The sequence below is a fragment of the Lontra canadensis genome, unplaced genomic scaffold, assembly GCF_010015895.1.
Source record: "Lontra canadensis isolate GAN:19392208 unplaced genomic scaffold, GSC_riverotter_1.0 scaffold1, whole genome shotgun sequence".
Classification (NCBI taxonomy): Eukaryota; Metazoa; Chordata; class Mammalia; order Carnivora; family Mustelidae; genus Lontra; species Lontra canadensis.
The window spans coordinates 80,964,382-80,986,147 of record NW_022630995.1 but is presented as its reverse complement, the minus strand read 5'-3'; the positions used below and the strand labels follow the sequence as shown (position 1 = coordinate 80,986,147).

Sequence of the window (21,766 nt, the reverse complement as noted above, 5' to 3'; positions counted from 1 at the left end):
GTTGCAAATGATATTACTACTGGGGAATTAGCTTTGACTTAGATCCACTTGAAATCCCTTCTCCTAATTTCTTAGAAATAAAGGTTTTTTTCTTTTCCCTGACAAAACCCAAAAGAGAAGTTTGGGAATTTACATTTTAATGTTTCAGTAACCTAAACTACTCAAATTGATGTGCAACCCCAACCTCTCCTGCCCAGGTCTCTTCCATCAAAGCTTAAATAAGAACACAACACATGAATCCCTTGCTGTTTTTGAGGAGATTTGTACACTTAAGTAGCAAATACATATCTGGTTGTCTTTGATTTAAAAAAAAAAAAGAAAAAGAAAAAGAAGGCTGGGAGGGAGGGAGGGAGGGAGGAAGAAGGAAGGAAAGAAAAAAGGAAGGAAGGAAGGGAGGAAGGAGTAACCTTGTAACTTTCTTGCTCTTTAAAAAAAAGTCCGTTTCCTCCTTTTCAGGATGATGATGCCCCACCAGACATTACGAACAACTGCAACAAATGAGTTTGGCAGCATAAATAATGTCTAGCATTCAAATCTTCATAGTGAGACTCATTTAGCTTGTATAGAATCTGTTGAATGTTTTTTGCAGCAGGTGAACCAAACCCAAAGACGCCGGACATTCTGTGAAAGGGAGTAATAAGAATTGCAGTTCTGAAGGCCCCTGACTTTGGTTGTTTACAAAGTTCAATCCTGTTTATTGTGATCCTTGGTATCTTCTTCATCTGTATATTCTGATGGTTCTTCCCCTGGTTTTAGGAGTCTGCCTACATAATCATATTTTTCTGAAAAATACATCAAAAGAAAATCAGTAGTGATCAAATTTGTTGCTCTATTCCATTATACAATGGGGAAGGTGTTTGCCTCTTTTAGAATTATATACAATAGGCTAAGTTGTTCCTATTGCTCACCTTGGCTGGTCTTTGCATTCATGTAAGGCTTGAACAAAAGAATATGGGAATAAGGAACTTACAAAGCTTGGGGACTATGCTTTGCAGGAGAGTGCTCCATATATATCAGTTCTTAACCAAAGACATTTCATCAGAATCACTAAGAGATCATGGTAAGTAGATCCAACCAGAAAATATTCTCAGGGAGAAAATGTGACATAGGTCAGTACTTTCCAGGAAAATAAACCAAATGAAAAGCAAAGTCATTTGTTACTTATTATCCTGTGTTCTTTAAGAGCTAGTGTGTGGCTCCAGTCATAGCATTATTCTTTCTCCTATTAAACTCTTTTCTTACATCTCTGTTAATATTGCTTGTTTTATGTTGTCAAGTATTAATTTAGAACACCGTGGTGTCCAAGGTGATCCATATTTACTTATTTCTTGGTCGGGAATTTGAACCTAGGTTAAGTGAATTAACCGACAAACCAGGAGGGTAAGATAGGAGGACTGCTTCCTACAGTAGGACTGGTTCAAATGCCAAGAAGCCAGAAGAAGTATTTCCAAGGGATGCAGAGGTCACATAAATAGCTATCTGGATTGTCACATAGGAGGTAATAATGGATGCCTCAAGGGCATAATAAAGGGGAAAGATATTTTTTCATTATGGTTTGTGAGTAAGATCAATAAAATCATTTTGGAATAAATTATAGTATCAATATCCAAAATAAAATTCAGTTTTAAATAGAAGCTTATTATTTAAAAATACTTTATCTTAATTGGAAGTCTTTATAAGACTAAAGGTATCACAGTTTTTGTTATAGTTTGTAACAAATCAACTTTTAAATATGGATTTTTAAATAATAATATGTAACAATCATTTTCATATTTAGCTTTTTAATCATCAAATAATGATGGCGATGAAAACAGATATCCTTAGACTCTTAAGGAATGTGAAATAATATACACTTTCTTTTCATAGAACCCGACAAAATGAAGGTACCTTTAAATTGCATTTCCCATTCTCGAACACTCTCCATTTGTACAGCATTCAAGTCTGAGAGATCATCATACTCATCTTTAAGTGCATCTTTATCTAGGCAAAATGTCGCCAGTCCTCTGGAGGCATCCCTACCAGCAAATATTCCATATGGACCGGCTGAGGGGGTGGGGAGGAAAAAAAAATTATTGACATTACCTTAACATTATTTAATGCCTCAAAGGAAAAAGCCAAATAAAGGAAACCTCATAATGACTCATACTTGGTACACAGCCTTAATTTCAAAACATGACAGATACTAAATGGGATAATGAGAAGAAACTTCTTGGAAATCTGCCTGTAGAAAAAAGTAAAGTTTTTCACTGAAAATTTAAAATTTAAATTTCAGATACCTCAAAACTTGTGTTTGTATAATGTATACTTGTATAACATATTAGGGAGAAGAGGAAACTTAAGCAGTTAGGTTTGGAAGCTGGTTTGTCTGAGGGGAGATAATGTTTCACTGATTGCTGTTAATTAATTGTAGCATCTAAAAATAATCAACAGAACATCCACTAGATGAGCATTTGTTAAAGACTCAAGTCAACCATGGATCTAAAATATTCTCTTCTTTCTCTTTTTCAAAGTAGGTCGTATGAAAGCAGAGACTATCATCTTTGTACCCCCAGTGACTAGTTCAACGCATAGCACATACAGATGCTCAATAGGTCTTTGCTGAATGATTGATTTTATCAGAAATATGACCCATTTTCAAAATAAGTATCATCTGACTACCAGAATATATTCACAATTACCTATTAAACTATGAAAAGTCATTAAACAATGGTTTTTATTTGTCACAGCTCTTGGGAAATAGGATATGTGCCTATTAAGGAACAGGTTTTTTTTTTTTTCTTAAGTTTTTATTATTTTTATTTTGGGGGGGGCAGAGTGTGAGGAGTGGTGTGGGAAGGGACAGGGGGGAGAGCCAGAGAATCCTAAGCATGTTTCAAACCCAGCATAGAGTCCGAGTGGGTCTTGATTTCATGACCCTGAGATCATGACCTGAGCAGAAATCAAGAATTGGACGCTTAACCAACTGAGCCACGCAGGCACGCCAACAGTTCTGACTGACACAAAATGATTAGGATTTTGTCCAAGGAATTAGTAACTACCCTCTCTAGGGAGGAATGGCATAATTTTTATGCCGACAGAAATGAGCCATTCCTAAAGTTTGTGCTTGAGAGCAGAAGTTGTCTTACTCACGTCAGTGCTCAATGCCTACCATGTGCCTGGCATAAAGTAGAAAAAGTAAATTTGGGGGTGCCTAGGCGGCTCAGTTGGTTAAGTATCTGCTTTCGGCTCAGGTCATGATCTCAGGGTCCTGGGATGGAGCCCCACATCAGGCTCCTGCTCAGCAGAGAGTCTGCTTCTCCCTTTCTTTGATGCTTCTCCCCGCTAGTTTGTCCTCCCACTCTCCTTCCCTCCCTCCCTTAAAAAAAAAAAAAAAGAAACATAGTAAATTTCTTCCAAAATATTAGCTGCAATTTCAAATAAGTAGTAACTCTCGATCTTCATCCTTTACTTTGAGCAGATTCACCTATGGTGAGCAAAACTCCACCCAAATACATGATAAAAAAGACACTTTAGTTCTTTAAAACACATAATAAATAAAACTGTAAAAACCTACTTTTCCCTATCAAGAAACTGGTTAAATTATAGTATATTAATTTACTGGAATAACATACATAACTATCAACAAGAATGAAGTATCTCTATATGTATACACAGACAGAAATCCATAATAGAGTAACTGAAAAGAGCAATTCAGAAGAGTATGTATATATAGAATACGATTTGCTTTGAATTAAAAAAATACACACACGTGTTTATATATGTGTGAAAAACACCAGGAAGAATACAAACCAGAATACAAACAGTGGCAGCCTTTTCTGGGGAATGAAAAGAAAAAATTTACTTCATATAATTGGTAAGGTCTGGCTATTTAGAAAATTATTATTACTACTTTTCTTTATTATTATTAATTGAGTATGGATGACACACAATGTTATGTTTTAGGTGTATAATATAGTGATATGACAACTCTAAACAGTATGCTTTGCTTACTGTAAGTGTAGCTACCACTGTCACCATACAATACTGTTATAATACCATTGACTATATTCCCTATGCTGTCCCTTTCATCCCTATGATTAATTCATTCCATGACTGGAAGCCTGTATCTCCCACTGCCCTTCCCTCAACCACCTTCCCCCCTGGCAACTATTAATTTGTTCTCGGTATTTATGGGTCTTTTTCTGATTTTGGTTGTGTACTTGTTAAAAAATTATTTTTGTAATAAATATCTTTTAAGAGTTACTTCTGCCTTCATATTAGGCCACACAGCAGATCATTTAAGTTCTTCTGTTTAAAATGTAGGTTTAAAAATTAAGAAGTGTTGGGGCGCCTGGGTGGCTCAGTGGATTAAAGCCTCTGCCTTTGTCTCAGGTCATGATCCCAGGGTCCTGGGATAGAGCCCCACATCCGGCTCTCTGCTCAGCAGGGAGCCTGCTTCCTCCTCTCTCTCTGCCTGCCTTTCTGCCTACTTGTGATCTCTGTCAAATAAATAAATAAAATCTAAAAAAAAAAATTAAGTGTGTCTGGTTGGCTCAGTTGGAAGAACATGCAACTCTTGATCTCAGGGTCATGAGTTCAATCCCCATGTCGGGTGAAGAGATTACTTAAATAAATAAATAAATACTTAAAAAAGAAAAGATTTCCAAAATACCTAATTTCACAAAAAAAAAAAAAACAAAACAAAAAAACACCATTTTTTTCTCCCTGAGGCTACAGTTTTCTGTATATGACAAAGGAAATTTAGAGAAAATAATTTTAAAACCAGAAATACTATTATGAGCAATGGAGTGGTCAGTAAGAGAGCTTATTGTCCAGTTAACAAAATAAAATACTTTCTAAGAGAAGTAAACAAGAAAATTCCTTAATTTTTAAGTGAGCAGTGTAATGATTACACCCGTATTCGTATTTGAAAACATTTAGGAAACTGAAGATTATGTGTCAGAATCTGTGTAAGATATGTGTTGTACATTTATGAGAATTCAAAATCTACTTAGACAATAATCTTAAACATTTATCAACATTAATCTGAGTTACAGAAAACACTGCACCATGAAGTTCATGAGGTGTAAGAAAGCCATTCTCTGCAAAGTATATGGCATGGAACCAGAAGTGGCATTTCTTTTTTCTTTTTCTTCTTTTTTTTTTTTTTTTAAATTTATTTGACAGAGATCACAAGTAGGCAGAAAGGCAGGCAGAGAGAGAGGAAGGAAAGCAGGCTCCCTGCTGAGGAGAGAGCCCGATGTGGGGCTCCATCCCAGGACCCTGGGATCATGACCTGAGACAACGGCAGAGGCTTTAATCCACTGAGCCACCCAGGTGCCCCCAGAAGTGGCATTTCTGATAAATTTAAAAAGCAGCATTACTGGGGCGCTGGGTGGCTCAGTGGTTGAGTGTCTGCCTTTGGCTTGGGTCATGGTCCCAGGGCCCTGGAATCGAGGCCTGCATTGGTCTCCCTACTCAGTGGGAAGCCGGCTTCTCCCTCTCCTGCTTCCCCTGCTTGTGTTCCCTCTCCTGCTGTCTCTCTCTGCCCTCCCCCGAAAAAAGTAGCATTATTAGGTACTGATGCATTAACACGAAAATAAAGGTAATTCTTCCCAGTAAAGTATTTTTTTATCCTGTTTTTTCTATTCTTAAGTATTTTCCATATTGCTACTTAATATTAGGTGACATTCACAAGTACTATTTAATGGTTATACACATTCTTACTGAATGAATATACATACCTACAATTTAATCACTTTCCTATCAGTGTACACTGAGGCTACCATTTTAAACTTTTAAATTTGGCTTCTACATAAGAAACTGGGACATTATTTATAACTGGCCAAAATTTATAACCTTCAAAACACTGCCCATTGTATCAACTGACCTTGCATAGGGTATTTAGCTTTTTTTTTCTTTTAAAGATTTTATTTATTTATTTGACACAGAGAGAGATCACAAGCAGGCAGAGTCAAGCAGAGAGAGAGGAGAAAGCAGGCTCCCTGATGAGCAGAGAGCCCGATGTGGGGCTCGATCCCAGGACCTCGAGATCATGACCTGAATGGAAAGCAGAGGCCTAATCCACTGAGCCACCCAGGCGCCCTGGGTATTTAGCATTTAAGAGAAAGAAATTCAATATTGTTCCTTAAATTGGAATTATTTTAGAGAAATATTAACTTTGAAAATTAAGCAAGAACAAACAGTCCCTAGGGAAAAGAAAAGTAGTTGTGTGTTTTTTTTTCTTCTGCATAACTCCACATGCTTTATGCCAATAGCTATTTTTCCCCAGATGGAGGCCATAGATAGATAAGAGAGACAGATAGAACTAGTGTGATTTTTTTTTTTCCCCAAAACAAAGTAATGCTGACAAGAGTGACGAGTCATACACACGAAATAAAAAATAAAACTGATCAGGGCTGTAAAAACCTTTACACATGTAAAATGATAGTTTTCAATTTTTTAAAGAATTTTCTAGCAATGTGACTTTCCTCTCTCACGGTCTTGCAAAGTGGAAGGAACAATTTTTGCCCTCCTCACCTGGCAGATGAACAGGAGCAGGGACATTCAGTGACTTGCCTAAAATTACCAACAGACTTCAGAAGTACTATCTCCACTTTTCTACCCCAAACACAATACACTTGAGAAAACACACAGGATCCACAAACCCAAAGATGGAACAACAACAAATAAAATTCTCTGCCAATTTCTCTAAGGAGACCTCAACACTGAATAAATGTAAAAACAAAACTTCATAAAACAGGTTCTTTTTTTTGGTTTTAGATGGCTGATTTAGTAAGCGTGAACTTGAGTCAACAGGTAATAATCCAACCCCATTTCTAGGAAAAATGATGCTTTATTAATTGTTGAATAGAAGATAATGATTCAGTGATTAACATATTGTCCCACCCTCTAAACTATATATAAGCTGTCTTCTCCACATTAAGATTCCCCTCAGGAAGCATTTAATTTCTGAAAAGAACTTTTTGAACAGTTTTCTTTATTTTTTCCTGTAAGATCATAAAGAACATAACATCAACAACTAGAATTGGAACTGGATGGATGTGCTCTGAGTAAGAAGGATCTGAGGTCTACATAAAGTACATTTCTCTGCATTCATGATTCAACCAGAAGTGTTATCTGAGAAGCCAGTAATACCTCCCCATTCCACACTCCTTACCAACAAACATTAATGTTACAGATTCCAATTTTTGATAACCATACTTGGCTATCTATAATACTAAAATAACAGAGAACTACCCAAGGAAAGCAAATTTTAAATGATAAGAAGTCTTTTGCTGTAATTTACCCAAAAAAAAAAAAAGCCAGCGTACTTATATAAACTGTTATTTTGACTATATTTGCTGATATAAAGGTGGACTTATAATTTCAAGAAAATTCTTGCTACAAAAAATGAACAATTATTCAACCAAAGCAGTTTCTCTTAAATATACCTATATAACAAATGTTCTAAGGCATCATTTTAATAATAAGTCTTCTTCTTTTCAAAAAGATTTCATTTATTTATTTGAAAGAGAGCATGAGTTGGGGGTGGTAGGAAGGAGGGCAGAGGGACAAGGAGAGACAGACTCCTCAATGAGCAGGGAGTCCACTGAGGGCTTAATCCCATGTCCCTGGGATCATGACCTAGGCAGAAGGCAGATGTTTAACTGACTGAGCCACCCAGGCGCCCCAAAATAATCTTTCAAAAATAATGTTAAATATATCAAAATGACATTATACTAGAATTCAGATTTCATTAAGACCCTTTAAGAGTTAACACAACCTGCCACACAGATTTTTAAAGTTCAAAATTCAATAAATCTACTAGTTAGTGAATCCTGAAACTGCTTACTTTAATATAATCAGGTAGAATGTGGTAATGTTATTTTTGAAAAGGCAAAAACTTATGGTCACTGTAAGAAAACGTTTTAGATTATTTATTTATTTATTTGACACAGAGAGAGATCACAAGGAGGCAGAGAGGCAGGCAGAGAGAGAGGGGGAAGCAGGCTCCCTGCTGAGCAGAGAACCCGAGGCAGGACTCGATCCTAGGACCCTGAGACCATGACCTGAGCTGAAGGCAGAGGCTTAACCCACTGAGCCATGCAGGTGCCCCTGTAAGAAAATGTTTTAAAGAGTAATTTAATGAATAGAAAATTCCAGGAGGAAATAAAATATCTAAAATATGTTAACAGATAATATTGTAATTATTAGGATGACTGTGTACCTACATTAGTATTTATGATGAGGAGAAAATTCCAGAATGAATACTTCAATTATTTCCACTGTATAAAAACCACAGCTTTGAGGATCAAACTATAATCCATTGAAGTTTATAAACAGCCTGGTTTTCTGGCCTATTTTGACAAGTCTTTTGTGATTATTAAAACAACTTTTTAAAAAAACGTAATTATACTTGGTATTGAGTAATTTATTCCAAATAAGATCACAATGGCCTTGGAATAAATAAAGCAGTAATATAAAAATGATTAAAAGAAATCCAAGTAAGAAATATTATTTTTTTATATTTAAATTTAGGAAGTCCAGAGACTTTTAGAGAGAAGGTATTGTGGTCAAAATGAAAGAACACTCCTCAAGGAGCCAAGATACTTGGGTTCTAGAGGCTTCAACCAACATTTAACACTGGGCAAATCTTAGAAGCCCTGGTATAAAATGGGCAAAGTATATATCTAGTTTGGCCCTAACTTTAGGCAGTTAAAATACTTCCCCAACTCAATCTTGTTTTTGAAATTCAAACTAGAAAGCTGTCAGCAATACTGTGGGTCCACCTCAGCATACTTGGCCCCAGGGCTTACAGCTAGGGTGGAGACCAGGAAGACTGAAAAGTGAAAACCGCAGGCCTGCGAAGATGTGAGAGTGGGAACTGAGTTTACACAGCCCCTAGAGAATGAGGATTCTAAGGTGAAGAAATAGCATGGACTTGCTCTTTTCCTCCCCAAAGGAAGGAAGCTTGGCCACCATCATGAACAACACAATAACTATCCGACCAGGATGTTTATGACCAACCGACTATTTCAGCAGAAAGAGATGGACATTGATGTCCTTCACTCCGCAAAGACAATAGTAGCTAAGACAGATATTCAGGAAAAACTAACCAACATATACAAGACCAGATGTCATATTTGTATTTGGATTCAGAACCCAATTTGATGGTGGTAGGACAACTGGCTTTGGGATGATTTAGGATTCCTTGGATTATGCAAAGAAAAATGAACCCAAACATAGACTCGCAAGACATGGCCTGTCTTGAGAAGAAAAAGACATCAAGAGAACAGTGAAAGGAACACAAGAACAGAATGAAGAAAGTCAGAGGGACTGCAAAAGTCAATGCTGGTGCTGACAAAAAGTGAGCTGAAGGTTGAACAACAGAAAGAGTAAAGATGCTGCAGCGGGTTTATCTCTGGTTACTGTGCAGATTTTTCATGAGATGATTAATAAACCAAGAATGTTAATGTGGGAAAAAAAGGAAATAGCATGGACTTAAATATCTATTGGAATTTAGAGAACAATAAAGGTAATACTGCAAGTGTTGGGGGACAAATTATTCTATAAATAGTGTTGGGGTAACTAAGTAATTTCCTGTAAAAATACTTATTTCACATCTTAAATTTCAAATGGAACTAAAAAACCCAAAATCATAAAAGTATTTTAAAAAACTACTATTTTAAAAAATAATCATTTTAGTTCAAAAAATCTTTAAGTTACTTGTGATAGAAAACTCACCACCCATAAAAAGAAGATAAATTTGAATACATAAAACCCCAAATCTCCGTATGGTTTAAAAAACACCATAAATAAAGTAAAAAGACAAACTAGGAAAAAATGTTTGCAGCTAAGGTTGATTCACTTTTTAAAGAACACCTAAAACCTCTAAGACCAATACCATAATTGAAAAACTGTGGCAAAGAATGTTTGAACAGATAATTTATAGGTAACATAAATGACTCAAAATTCTGAAAGTGTCCAACCAAACTAAAAAAGAGAAATGTAAATTTAAAAATATTGAGATACCATTTTTAATTATCAGATTGACAAAGACCAAGTTGTTGAATATCATACTTTTGGCAAAGGGGTGAGAAATAGGCATTTTCATGAAGTATGAATTGCTCTTTTCTCTGGAAGGCAATTCAAAAATAAGTACCCAAATTAAAAAATGTCCCATACCCTAAGACTCAGTGTTTTTACTTCTAGGAATTTGTAAGTTCACTCACATGTATAAAAGGACATGTACATGCATATTTATAACAACACTATATTATTATATATTATTAGTAAGAGACTGGAAACAACTTAAATGTTTGTTAATAGTTAAATTATGATATATTCATGTAACAGAATATGCATATACTTAAAAGAATAAGATGACTCTTTTCATGCTGAGATGAAAGGCTCTCCAGATATAAAAGGTTTGTACAATATGTAACAATGTGTGTGTGTGGAGGGAGTACCTAGGGAGTGCATATCCACATGCTTATACTTACAGGTGATAGCTCTGGAACAATATTCAGATTGGTTCCTCACTTCTAGAAAGGCGAACGTGGTAACTGGGTTGTTTTTTACAGAACATGCTTTAAAACATTCTATTTTGAATATGTATAATCTAATAAAAATATAGTTTTTAAAAAACTTCCTGAGGCCCTATTTAGAAATATATCTAAACTACTCTACAGGAAGACTTCTACAACCTATGACTTAAGGAAGCACATAGAAAAAAAATCTCCAAGATATAAAAAGACTATAATTGCCGAAGGTTTAAGTTTTTGTAGTAAAAATTACAAACTACACGAAGAAACAAACCACCATGAAGTGAGCGTATATAACAGATGAGAACTGGCATCCCCAGAATAATACAAGCAGATTAAAGAACTATAGTATGTTTGCTTAAAATTTTGAAGTAATTAAGAGATAGAACCTTAAGGAAAGATTAAGAAACATGAAGGATAGAATGAAAAGCTAGTCTGTATCTATTAGAAGACAACAGGGGAGGCAATAATTGAAGAGGTAATGGGTTCAAATCTTTTAAAATAAATGGATGACACACATTCTCAAATTTTAGTAGAGTCTGGCCCATGTTAAAAAAAATAATAAAATCCCCACCTTGGCAAATCCTAGTAAGAGTAAAATTCCTAAGACAAAGGGAAAAACAGATTAATCAAATGAATAAAAATAAACCAAAAGCAGACTTGAAGAGAAGTAGAAGACAGTGGCATACTACTATTGAAGATCTGAGATAAAACAACCAGCCTATAATTTTATATCCAAAACCTACACTATTATTCCTGCGTGAGGGCATACGGACACAGAATTTTTTTGCGTGTCAGTAAGAAAACTACAGAACACACTTCACTAAAATGAGAGCTGAACCCTGAACAAAGGAATGAGATGCAAGAAATGACTGTGAATAAAGAAAGTGGCAACTATGTTGGTAAATTTAAATGAGGGCTAACAATAAAAAAAGGTAATACTTAAATCAATTTGGGGGAGGAGTTTGAAAAAATAGAGTAGAACTACAAGTCTAAGAGTAATACAATACCATAGATAATAGGTGAGGGAAGGATTAGAGTAAAAGCTTTCTAAACCAGGGCCACAACATATGGCTGTATACTACACAACCCCAAGGGACACCATCCACATTTGTATACATGGTAGTTTTGTGTATTTATTAAGAAATAGTCTCTTAAATCATAGTAAAGTGTTTTAAAGAGAGTTTTTTTAATTCACAAAGATATGTTTGGCTAACATTCCTATATTCTTTAGAAGAACAGGGTCTTCTATAGCAAAACCTTTAAGGATATCATTAAAAGAATGTTAAGAGATATATCCAAATAAGTAGGGATTAAAAGTGGAAGAACTAAAAAAAACTAATCTGCGAAGGAAAAAGGGGAGAAAAAAGCAAGTATGACAAAGCTAAATTACAAAATAAGAAGGTAGAAATATATCTAAATGTATAAGTAACAATAAAACATAAACCAATTAAGCTGTTAAAGACAGTGTTGAGGGGCACCTGGGTGGCTCAGTCGGGTAAGTGTATGCCTTCACCTTCCACTTGGGTCATGATCCCAGGGCCCTGGGATGGAGCCTGGAAGTCTGAGTCCAGCTCCCTGATCCACGGAGAGTCTGCTTCTCTCTCTCCTTCTGCTCCACCGCACCCCCACTTTGTGCTCTCTCTCAAATAAATAAATAAAATCTTAAAGAAGTGTTGATACTAGATTCAATGAAAAGAAAATCTACCTATATTATAAAGGAATAATAAACCACAGATCAGAGGAAAACAGGGAGGAAAAAGAATCACTGAGGTAATACTAATCAAACGAAGACTGAAGTCAATTCTCAAAATTAGTAAAGTTAAGGATGTTTCTTTCTCTGCTGATTAACACAATATGATCAGTTCTAGATTGAGTGTTAGATGGCATTAGAACATTCTCACACCCAATCTTTGTATGGGTGACTCCTTTAGGTTTTTGCTTAAATATCAACCCCTTTTTCTTGATAAACTAATATAAATGGAAAGCACCTTTCTTGACCATCTAAAGTTCTTTGTTACCCTCTATTATAGATCCTATTCATTTCTTTCATAGGATATTTAATTACAAATTATAATTATATACTGAATGCTTGTTTCTTGTCTGTTTTCCCAAATATACTATAAACTCTACACAGGTAGGACCCCACCTGTTTTGAAAACTCAGTTAACTCATTTTATTTAAGCAACAATGTAATGAAATCCAGGGAATTCCTTCTCTGTATTTAAAATGGAGATGAAGTCCCATGTTAGTGATCTTGAAACAGAATGCAGGTTCTAAGGATACAGCAGTTATTTAGTGATGTCTGTCATGGGTACAGAGGGGAGGAGACATCTGGGTCATAAATTACTGAAAGAATTATTTAAAGAATTTGAATAGCTAACTCCAGATGTTACTAAATCTATTTTTTTCCAGCATGAATAACATATTCTGGTTTCATATATGCTTTCAGCTATCCTTTAATACTTAGTATTTAACACAAATACAATTCCCTTAAAGATTAAAAACAATGGAATGTGCTGAACTCAAGAGTAGGTATTATAGAAATAACTAGTATAAATTTGAGCAGAGTATCAAAACTCATCAGAAAACTTAGCTGATCCTTTTATTTTACTGAAAGTTAATGGGTGTGTATGGCCATTAGCCCAAACAGACCCAGTTGGCCTCAAAGCAAGTAGCTGGGATGAGAGCTGAGTAGTGTCAATAGTACATCCATGAAGGAAGAGGTCAGGTTGGGCCTAGTCTATATGTTGCAACTATTGCCTCAACTGCAATTTTGCAAACGATAAACAAAAGTTAATATATTGAAGATAAAGTTAAAAAAAAAGGAGGAAAAACACTTGAGAAGCACATGTGCTCCTTTCCCCATCCTCCTAAAGATTACCTCTTTTATATCTCATGGGGTACCTCTTTTATATATGACTTTTTCTTTTCCAGTAGAATTCAAAAGGTAAGCTGGAGAAAATGCCGCTTTGGTCTGTATCAAACAGTATGCTACCTGGAATAAGGGGGAAGCAATATATTTAAATTTCAGAAATGCAGGATAAACTATTAGAATAAGTAAAAATACTATTTTGGGGCATCTAGGTGGCTCAGTTGTTAAGTGTCTACCCTCGGCTCAGGTCACAATCCCACATCGGGGCTCCCTGCTCAGTGGGGAGCCTGATTCTCCCTCTCACACTCCCCATTTGTGTTCCTCCTCTTGCTGACTCCCTGTCAAATAAATAAAATCTTTAAAAAAAAAACACCACCACCACTATTTTGGTATAATTTCATTGTACTAATATTAAATCAAGTTACTTAAAATTATACTATCTGTTCCAGTCTTCCTACTCTATGACTCTAGAACCATACGAAATTATATTTTGTAGGGACACAATGGGAAGGGATGGCCTGTGAAGACAGACTATTTTTTAGTTTTGCCACTGAGTATGTGATTTTGAGCAAAACCTCCCGGAGTTTCAGTTGCCACATCTGTAAAATGGAAACATTACTTATCTCATAGGGCTGTTTGAAAATGAAATGAGATAATAAGCTCAATAAATGGAGTTTCCTCATCCTTCTACCTTGACCTCTACAATCAATGCTGTTGAATAGAACTCTTCGGGAAGATGGAAATACTCCATCAAGTGCACTAATATGGTAGCCATGTAGCTACTGAGTAGTGGAAATGTGGCTAGTGTGATGGAGGAAGTCAATTTTAATTGTATTTAATTTTAATTAACTTAAAATTAAAAAGCCACATGTGATTTGTGGCTACCATATTGGACAGCGCAACATACAGCCATGCAAGCATGTCTGAGGCTTTAAAACCTTATGGGAACCAGGAGAGGGTATAAAAACAACAGTTAAGATTCTCTAGAAGTTTATCCCAGAACATAGTTTACCTGAAGTACAAATAGGCTTTGGGGTTAAATATATTTGGATTTGAATGCCATGTCTGTATGACCCAAGCCAATTTACCCAAAAAACCTACACCTCAGACTCCCATCTGAGGGCAGGAATACTTACTAACCTCCCTGAGGCATTGTGGAGATGACTAATGGATCTAATGCAGTAGGTGCTTAACAAACCTTATTTCCTTTCTCCTCCCATATTCATTGTTTCTTATATGACCACTTTCCTCACATGCTGGCCAAGTGCCTAAAGTGTTACTAAATTTAATGATGACAAATGTAGTTAATGCCAACTGTTTGCCAACATGTGTTTACTCCACTAAATTGTCAATATTTATTTTTTTAAGAACCTGAACCTTAAAAATTACTAAGAAAACAGTGTTTAAAAAGAAAAAAAGAAGAAAAAAGAAACCAGTATTTTTGACATAGGAAAAAAAGACTCACAAAACAATTTAACTCTAAAACCAATACTGTGAAATGGGAGTAGATATTGGCTAGTCATAGAAAAGAGGTTTTCTGACTTCTTACCTCATTCTTTCAAACTACTCAGATTGTCAGGCTAAGATCATTGCTTCTGAATCATTCTGTTACAAAGTGCTCAATCAGGGGTGCCTAGGTGGCTCAGTGGGTTAAGCCTCTGCCTTCCGCTTAGGTCATGATCTCAGGGTCCTGGGATTAAGCCCCACATCAGGCTCTCTGCTTAGTGGGGAGCCTGCTTCCTCCTCTCTCTCTCTGCCTGCCTCTCTGCCTACTTGTGATCTCTGTCAAATAAATAAGTAAAAAAAAAAAAAAAAAAAGTACTCAACTGACTTGAGGATGAAAATAAAAATTAAAACCCAAACTGAACTTATATTTGTTTCATAGTCAGAAATTTGACTTCAAGACTTTTGGAAAAAGTGTTACATCTTCTATTAATGTGAACTATCAACATATTCCAAGCCCATAGATGATCTGGCCACTTTCAAGTTCCTTTCCATAATATAACATTCCAAACACCTATACTAGGTTGATCAATAAATACTTGGAAAATACATATTTATTATATTATATTATATATTATATTATTATAAGGCTGTTCTTTAAGACCTGCGAACTGGTGGAAGCCAACCTAAAACTGACTTCTCCCTGTTATCTGAGAAGCCCCCTCAATGCTCAAATCACACAAAGGCTATTTACATCACATCTATGACTCTCATCTTAATTTTTAATTTCTGTTGCAGAACATTTGCCACTGGAGGCTGCTAAACTGTGTCTATGACAGCCTTTCCTAGCTATTTTCAGATAGTGGCAAGGCATAATGTGCAAGGACTAATATGCTTCTTTGCACTAATACTTTGTTTGTTTCATTGTCCTTTTGAATAGGAGTTACAAAAGCAGACTTTTTTAGTTGGGTAAGTGGTATATTAAAAATCTAAACCTGTAAACAATTTCTAATCTCTGCACATACATTTGAATATCAATGAAGAACAAACTTCAGGTACAAAATACTGTGTAAATTCTTCACTTAAAAATATTATTTAATATGGTTTATCCATTTAATTACTGTGCTTTGGGCTTACTCCCTATCCTCTTGTCCCATATACTTTAAAGTAAACAAACGAACAAAAAAAGTATTAACCATTTCAGCAGAGTTAAGTAGGCGGACATCTGCTTTTCATATTTATACAACCAGAGCACTAAGACTTGGTTAAAATGAATGTAGATCTACACACAAAAATACAAGCAACTAAGAAATTAAACAGTTCAACACATAAAATCTCCAATTTCTTATCGCTATACCACTTAACAGCAAACCAAAGCACTTCTAAAACATATTCTAGCCACCAAGCACTGAAATCAGAAGTACATATTTGCAAGTGCCAGTAAATCTCATGTACTAACAGATTAAATCAAGAAGAAAACCAAATTGTTTTCTAGACTTGCCAACCTCTTTGACTTTAAGGCTTGGATGTACTCTTTTGAACACCAGGTCACTCTAAGTCCCTAATTTTATTATTTATTTCTTATTGTAGTTACTTTTTTTAAGCTTAGAATTAATCAGTACATAACCAAGATGTATACAATGTTGCTCAATTTTATTGTATACTAGCAGATTCCATAGATCTGAACTCAAGTTTATTAGCATAATCTGAAACGTAAGCTATAACTACATTGTAGAAAAAGCGTTTCTAACCCAACTACATTGTAGAAAAAGCGTTTCTAACCCAACTATCCTACACAGGGTTCTCTGTGTAGGGTTCTGTTCTCTGTTCAGGGTTCTCTGAAAGTAAAGTTCTAAAAATCTTTAACTTCAGGGTTCTCTGAAAGTAAAGTTCTAAAAATCTTTAACTTGCAGAACTGGTGTACTGGGGTGTGGATTTTGAGCTCTTAAATTTTTTCTGCTCAGTGAAAACACAGTAAGTCATTATCAACGTGTATTTCAATACCTGCCTTCCCACTATCAGGAAAAAAAAAAAAAGAAAAAGAAAAGAAAAGAAAAGAAAAAAAAAGAAAAAGAAACCAGACAGGCCCGCCTGCTCGGTAATTGAGCTCCACCCCCAAAACTCAAGGAGACTATCCTTGCCAGTCTTTATTAAGATCTACATTCTGGTCTGTCCTCATTCTACATACATTGTTAATCTTGGAAAGCATCTCCATACTAAAACTGGTTTTAAAAAAGTCTGAGGTGTTGCTTTTATGTCCAGACTTCACAAGCTAAACGGTGGGGACTTGGAACTACATGTACCTCAACGTGGCCTTACGGGGAATAGTAGGGAGAAAAGTGAGATCATGGTAAAACAGAGTAAATAAAGGAAAGCTGTGAATTACCTGGCCTACAGCTTTGGGTCCCTACTTTAGAAATCTCCCTTCCTTCTTGCCCCCACCCATCCCAGGAATCAGAAAGCTCAGGGAAGGTTGTGGGCCAGCGCGATGGGCGACAACTGAAACGATCTTGAAAAATTCAGCGCAAGAAAAAGCTTCTTGGAAGAACGGGATGGGAGAAAGATGAAAGCTGAGAGCTGGTTCCTGGGGCGACACTGAAACCCGGACTTCACGGGGTTAAAGCTGGAGGTGCCCGCGGATGGGGGTGTGTGTGGGGCGGGCCGTCCCAGGTGCAGCAGCCAAGGCGTAGGGGTCCAGACGTCGAGAAGGCTTGGCAAACTAACCCAGAGCCCGGGGGGCCTCCCCATCATAAGGGGGTCGCACCTGAGCTGTAGGAGGTCCTCCCCCTCCCCTTCCAACTCCTCACCCGGGCCGTAGAACTTGCTGCCTTTGGTCACGTCGAAGACTTTCCCATTGACCGCGAGCAGGATGCGCGGGGTGCGGGACCCGTCGTATTGGCGCAGCTGCTCCAAGCTGAAGTCCCGCTTCTTCATGCGAGGCAGAGAGGCAGCGGGACTCTCCTCGCCCGCTCCGGCCCCGGCGCCCAGACCCCGCCGCCCCCAGCGCACCCACAGCCGGTAGGCCCCCAGCAGCACCAGCGCCACCAGCGCCACGTTCAGCAGCATCTCCCCGCCCCCCGTCAAAAGCGCCAACGCTGCTGCCGCCCAGCCGCCCCCTTCTGCTGCCGCTCCCGCGCCGCTGGGGCTCTCGCTGCTGCCGTCGCTGCTGCTCTCACTGCCACTCCCCAGGGTGCCTAGCTTCACGTCCCCATCACCCGCCGCCATCACTGCCCGCCAGCGCCTTCCTCCTCCTCCCCGCCCCCTGCCCTCCCCAACCCCACGACCAACCCCGCCCATCTGGGGGCCTCCCAGCCAATAACATGAGGAGAGGGGGCGGGGTCAAGCCTGCTCTCCATTGGGTGTTGACGGGGTAACGTTGTCTTGGATCTCTCCCTCCCCCTCCCTTCTTTAGCAGGCCGCGCTCGCGTGCGACGCCCCGCCCACCTCGCCCCACACTTCCCTGCTTTCGCTCTTCGCCTCGGCTTGTTGAAGTAGAAGAGAGGGGCGGGCCTGAGGAAAAGATGCTGCGCCGGCCGCGCGCGCGCAAAGGCTGAGTGAGACTACGGCGCGTGCGCGGGTTCCGGAGCGCCACGCGCTCTCCATTCCTTTGCACCCTGTCTGGGAGGCAGGCTCCGCCCGGTCCCTCACAATGCGCGTGCGCCGTGGAATCCCTTCCCTTCCCAGGCCTGAGTTCGCCTCCGCGAACTCCTGCTTCTTCGCTGTCGGTCCGCATGGAGATTTCACGTGCGCCGAGCCTGCCGCGGAGGCGGGGTCTGGTCTGGTCGCCTTTTCGAAGGCGCAGGTTGGTGGCTTCTGGGAGGCCACGACACAGTTTTAATTGCTGGCGCAAACTATTGAGGGGCGTCTCTTTTTCACTCCGGTGTCGTAGCGCCTGTCGGGAAGCTTGGAGCGTGGGCGCGCAAAGCTACCACCCAAAAGTTTTGGCTGCGGGCGGGAGTCTTCCTGGCGGAGAATGAATTCACCGAGCCATCACCCGGGTTGCTGGGCATCCGGAATCTATTTGCTGTCTGCGCTGGCACCGAGCAACCACTCCCGGGTGGTTTTGGTCACGGCTGCTCTTGTAGAATTTTCTTTCAGGTTTTAGACTAACGGTGTTAATCCTTAAGTCATAGTCTCTGGCGGTAGGGAAGTGCATAGAATGAGGTGGTCCTTTTGTTCTCTCATTCAGCTGTATTTACAGTTTAAGGACTCCCAAGTCCTTAAAAAATCTGGTGTAAATGTCACCCCTGAAGCCTCATTCTGGGCCCCTTACCTCAAACACTCAATTCTGACTCGCTCTTTCCTGCCCGAGTCTGTTTTCTTTGTTGTCAGTGAGTTCCCTTACGCCCACCTCAAGAACAACCTGCTTTGAACTACGGGTGTGATGAGTGAATGAAGGTGGATTAGTAATAGTTTGGGTTTTATCTCGAGGAACCCGTGCGATGGAGGAGAGACATGGACAAGCAATGCGGGGCGTGTGATAGGAGCTGAAGTACTTTTAGGGAAACGGCAAGTGGTCCATTTAAGCTTTAAGTAGTCAGGAGGAGCAAAGTTTGGAAGACTAGGTTAGTAATCTTCAGTGAACAACAGATAGGCTTCGACTTAATACTCCCCGCCACTGAAGATTTTACAGTGGCAAGTGACAGGATGAAAACTTCTCTAGAAGGATTACCAGGGATATTAAGGATTGGAGTGAGAAAAGAATGGAAAAGAAATTAATAGGTTACGGTATTTGTGCAGGAAATTAGGAAACTTAGAACTAAGTGGCATTAGAACAGTGGTCTGCAAGCTTTTCTATAAAAGGCCAAACGTTAGTATTTTAGGCACTGTCTTTCATAATTATTCCTCTGTGTTATAATAAAGCAACCACAAAGATACTTAAAGGAATAAGCATGATTGTATTACAGTAAAACTTATTTATGGATACTGAGGTTTTAGGGGTCGTGAAATACTGATTTTTTTCAACCATTTCAACATTTTTTTTTTTTTTTAATCTTCAGAAGTGTTGGAAGAGTTTACAGGCCATAGTTTGATTTACGCCTGCTTTAAAGGTACGGTCTTGAGGCAGAGTGAACAGCGTTTTAGTTGGGAAAAGTAAGTGACTGTATAATCTAGCCTTCAATCTAAAAATACTTCTAGAAGCAACCACTGAAAGGGGGCACTCTACACCTGGAGAACAGGATTAAAATTAGATTGTCCCAGGCAAATCTGAGTGAGTAGTCATCCTGAGGTTAATGGTTAAAAGCCAAAACTGCTTGAGGACTTGGTAACAGGAAATGCCAATGATGGAAACAGGATGATTGGGAAGAAACTGATTTTGGGGAGAAGATGGGTACTTGTTAGCAGTAGCAGGTGTCATACAGTTGGGATGACATCAACAACAGGAAGAAACTACCTCAGAGATTTCATAGCAGGCCACTACTTATATGTTATTCACCAGTGGGTCACTATTCCCTGAAACAGTAACTGACAAGGAGCTTGGGACTTCCATGATTGGTAAGAGTTCTAGCTTTTGGCAGTGTTTATGCAGGACTGTGGCATGCATTGCTGGACATTTAACATCTCTGGTCTCTTCCCATTAAATGTCAGTAGCCCACCTCTGGCATTGGGGCACTAAAAACCAACCCTCTTCCCACCCCACACACTCCCTGGAAAGATGATGCTAGCTGAGTGGTTAAACCAGTTGGTTTAAACCAATCAGGATTTACCTTGGAGGTCAATCATATATGTGTAGATTTCTTTTCCCTGATGGTTTGGAGGGAAGAGAGGAATTGAGCAGCACTGAAGTTCTGTTGTCAAGAAAGAAGGGTAGGGAATGTTGGGTAGGTAACCAACCTTGTCTGCCACAGAAGTAAAAAGTTAAAAAAAATTTTTTAAAAATATCCTTAATAACATAAATATCTCAACTCCACACTTGAAACTCTCTCTCCCCCAACCTTTTTTTTTTTTTTTTTTTTTCCAGTTCTCTGAGCAACTTATTTTAAGCCTCCTGAACTGGTTTTTAAGGGAGTTCTCACCCTAGCCCCCAGCAGGTAACAAATTCTCCCAGTAGGAATATCCTACTCCTGCTTTGAATACTGTCATTTTCTCACTGATGGCTTGCTCTGTCTTTCCCTTCCTCATTCCACATGAGGGTACTAGTTCTGTATACTGAATTCCTTTACTTAGGCACCCTGTCTTCAGTGGTGCTCAGATATTTAAAGGAAACCACTTAGAAATCTCAGCTGGCAGTCATAGGTCTCCGTAAATCCACAAATGGCTTCCCTGTCTTCCCCTTCTGCAGCAAACCTAATCTATTTTACACATAACTTTTATTACATTGATGTGTTTCCCTTTATAATATCTAGTCCTATTCTCCCATTTGCTAAATTTATTCCCCACTTCAAGACTTTACTCTCTTTCTCAGTAAGAGTGCCCTTCATTTTCCTTTCCAACCATCCAAATTCTATTATCTTTCATTTACTTCTCTAATTCTACACCTGTTCCAGGCCTGTGACTATATCAGCTCACAAATTTATCTCTGAATATCTACAAATTCCTTGCCTATACCATCCATTTTATTTTATGTTCTTTTTGACTGTTCTGTTCTTGAAACTCTCCTTTGGATCCCTAAATGTCTCCTTTTACCTCTGTAGATGTTTCTTTTCTAAATCTTTTCTACCTTTCTTTTCTTCCTTATATTCATCCCTACCTTGCCCAGAGGTCATTTACAAGCACCTCTTGTTATCTATGTTCTTTTCTTCGCTCCTTACTCTTTTTTTCTTGACATTTTATCTACTTACTGATTTACTTGTCTTCTCTATGGAGTGTGTACCTCTTCAGCCCTGACCTTTCTCTGGGAGATAATAGCACTAACCACCAAATATTTCCATTTCTTTTTCCACACACAGAGTAGACTTGCATTTCCCTACTCTTTTGAACT

At 38.3% G+C, this 21,766-nt stretch overlaps 1 protein-coding gene across 1 annotated transcript; it reads right to left on the bottom strand.

The window, feature by feature from the left end:
• Positions 1–345: 345 nt before the first annotated feature.
• PGRMC2 (progesterone receptor membrane component 2) lies at positions 346–18,107 on the bottom strand. Its single transcript, XM_032857864.1, has 3 exons — positions 17,652–18,107; positions 1,888–2,043; positions 346–782 (listed from the first exon to the last, which is right to left on the bottom strand). The coding sequence occupies exons 1-3, from the start codon at positions 18,067–18,069 to the stop codon at positions 685–687; spliced, it is 672 nt and encodes a 223-aa protein (XP_032713755.1). The 5' UTR covers positions 18,070–18,107; the 3' UTR covers positions 346–684.
• Positions 18,108–21,766: the final 3,659 nt, after the last annotated feature.

What these genes read in the sequence shown, in the direction of transcription:
- PGRMC2 (XM_032857864.1), bottom strand. Translation starts at nt 18,069, where the DNA reads ATGGCGGCGGGTGATGGGGACGTGAAGCTAGGCACCCTGGGGAGTGGC. An exon ending in CAGCAAGTTCTACGGCCCGG is followed by an intron (nt 2,044 to 17,651) that starts GTGAGGAGTTGG and finishes CCACCCCCTCAG; the next exon opens with CCGGTCCATATGGAATATTT. An exon ending in ATGGGAAATGCAATTTAAAG is followed by an intron (nt 783 to 1,887) that starts GTACCTTCATTT and finishes TGTATTTTTCAG; the next exon opens with AAAAATATGATTATGTAGGC.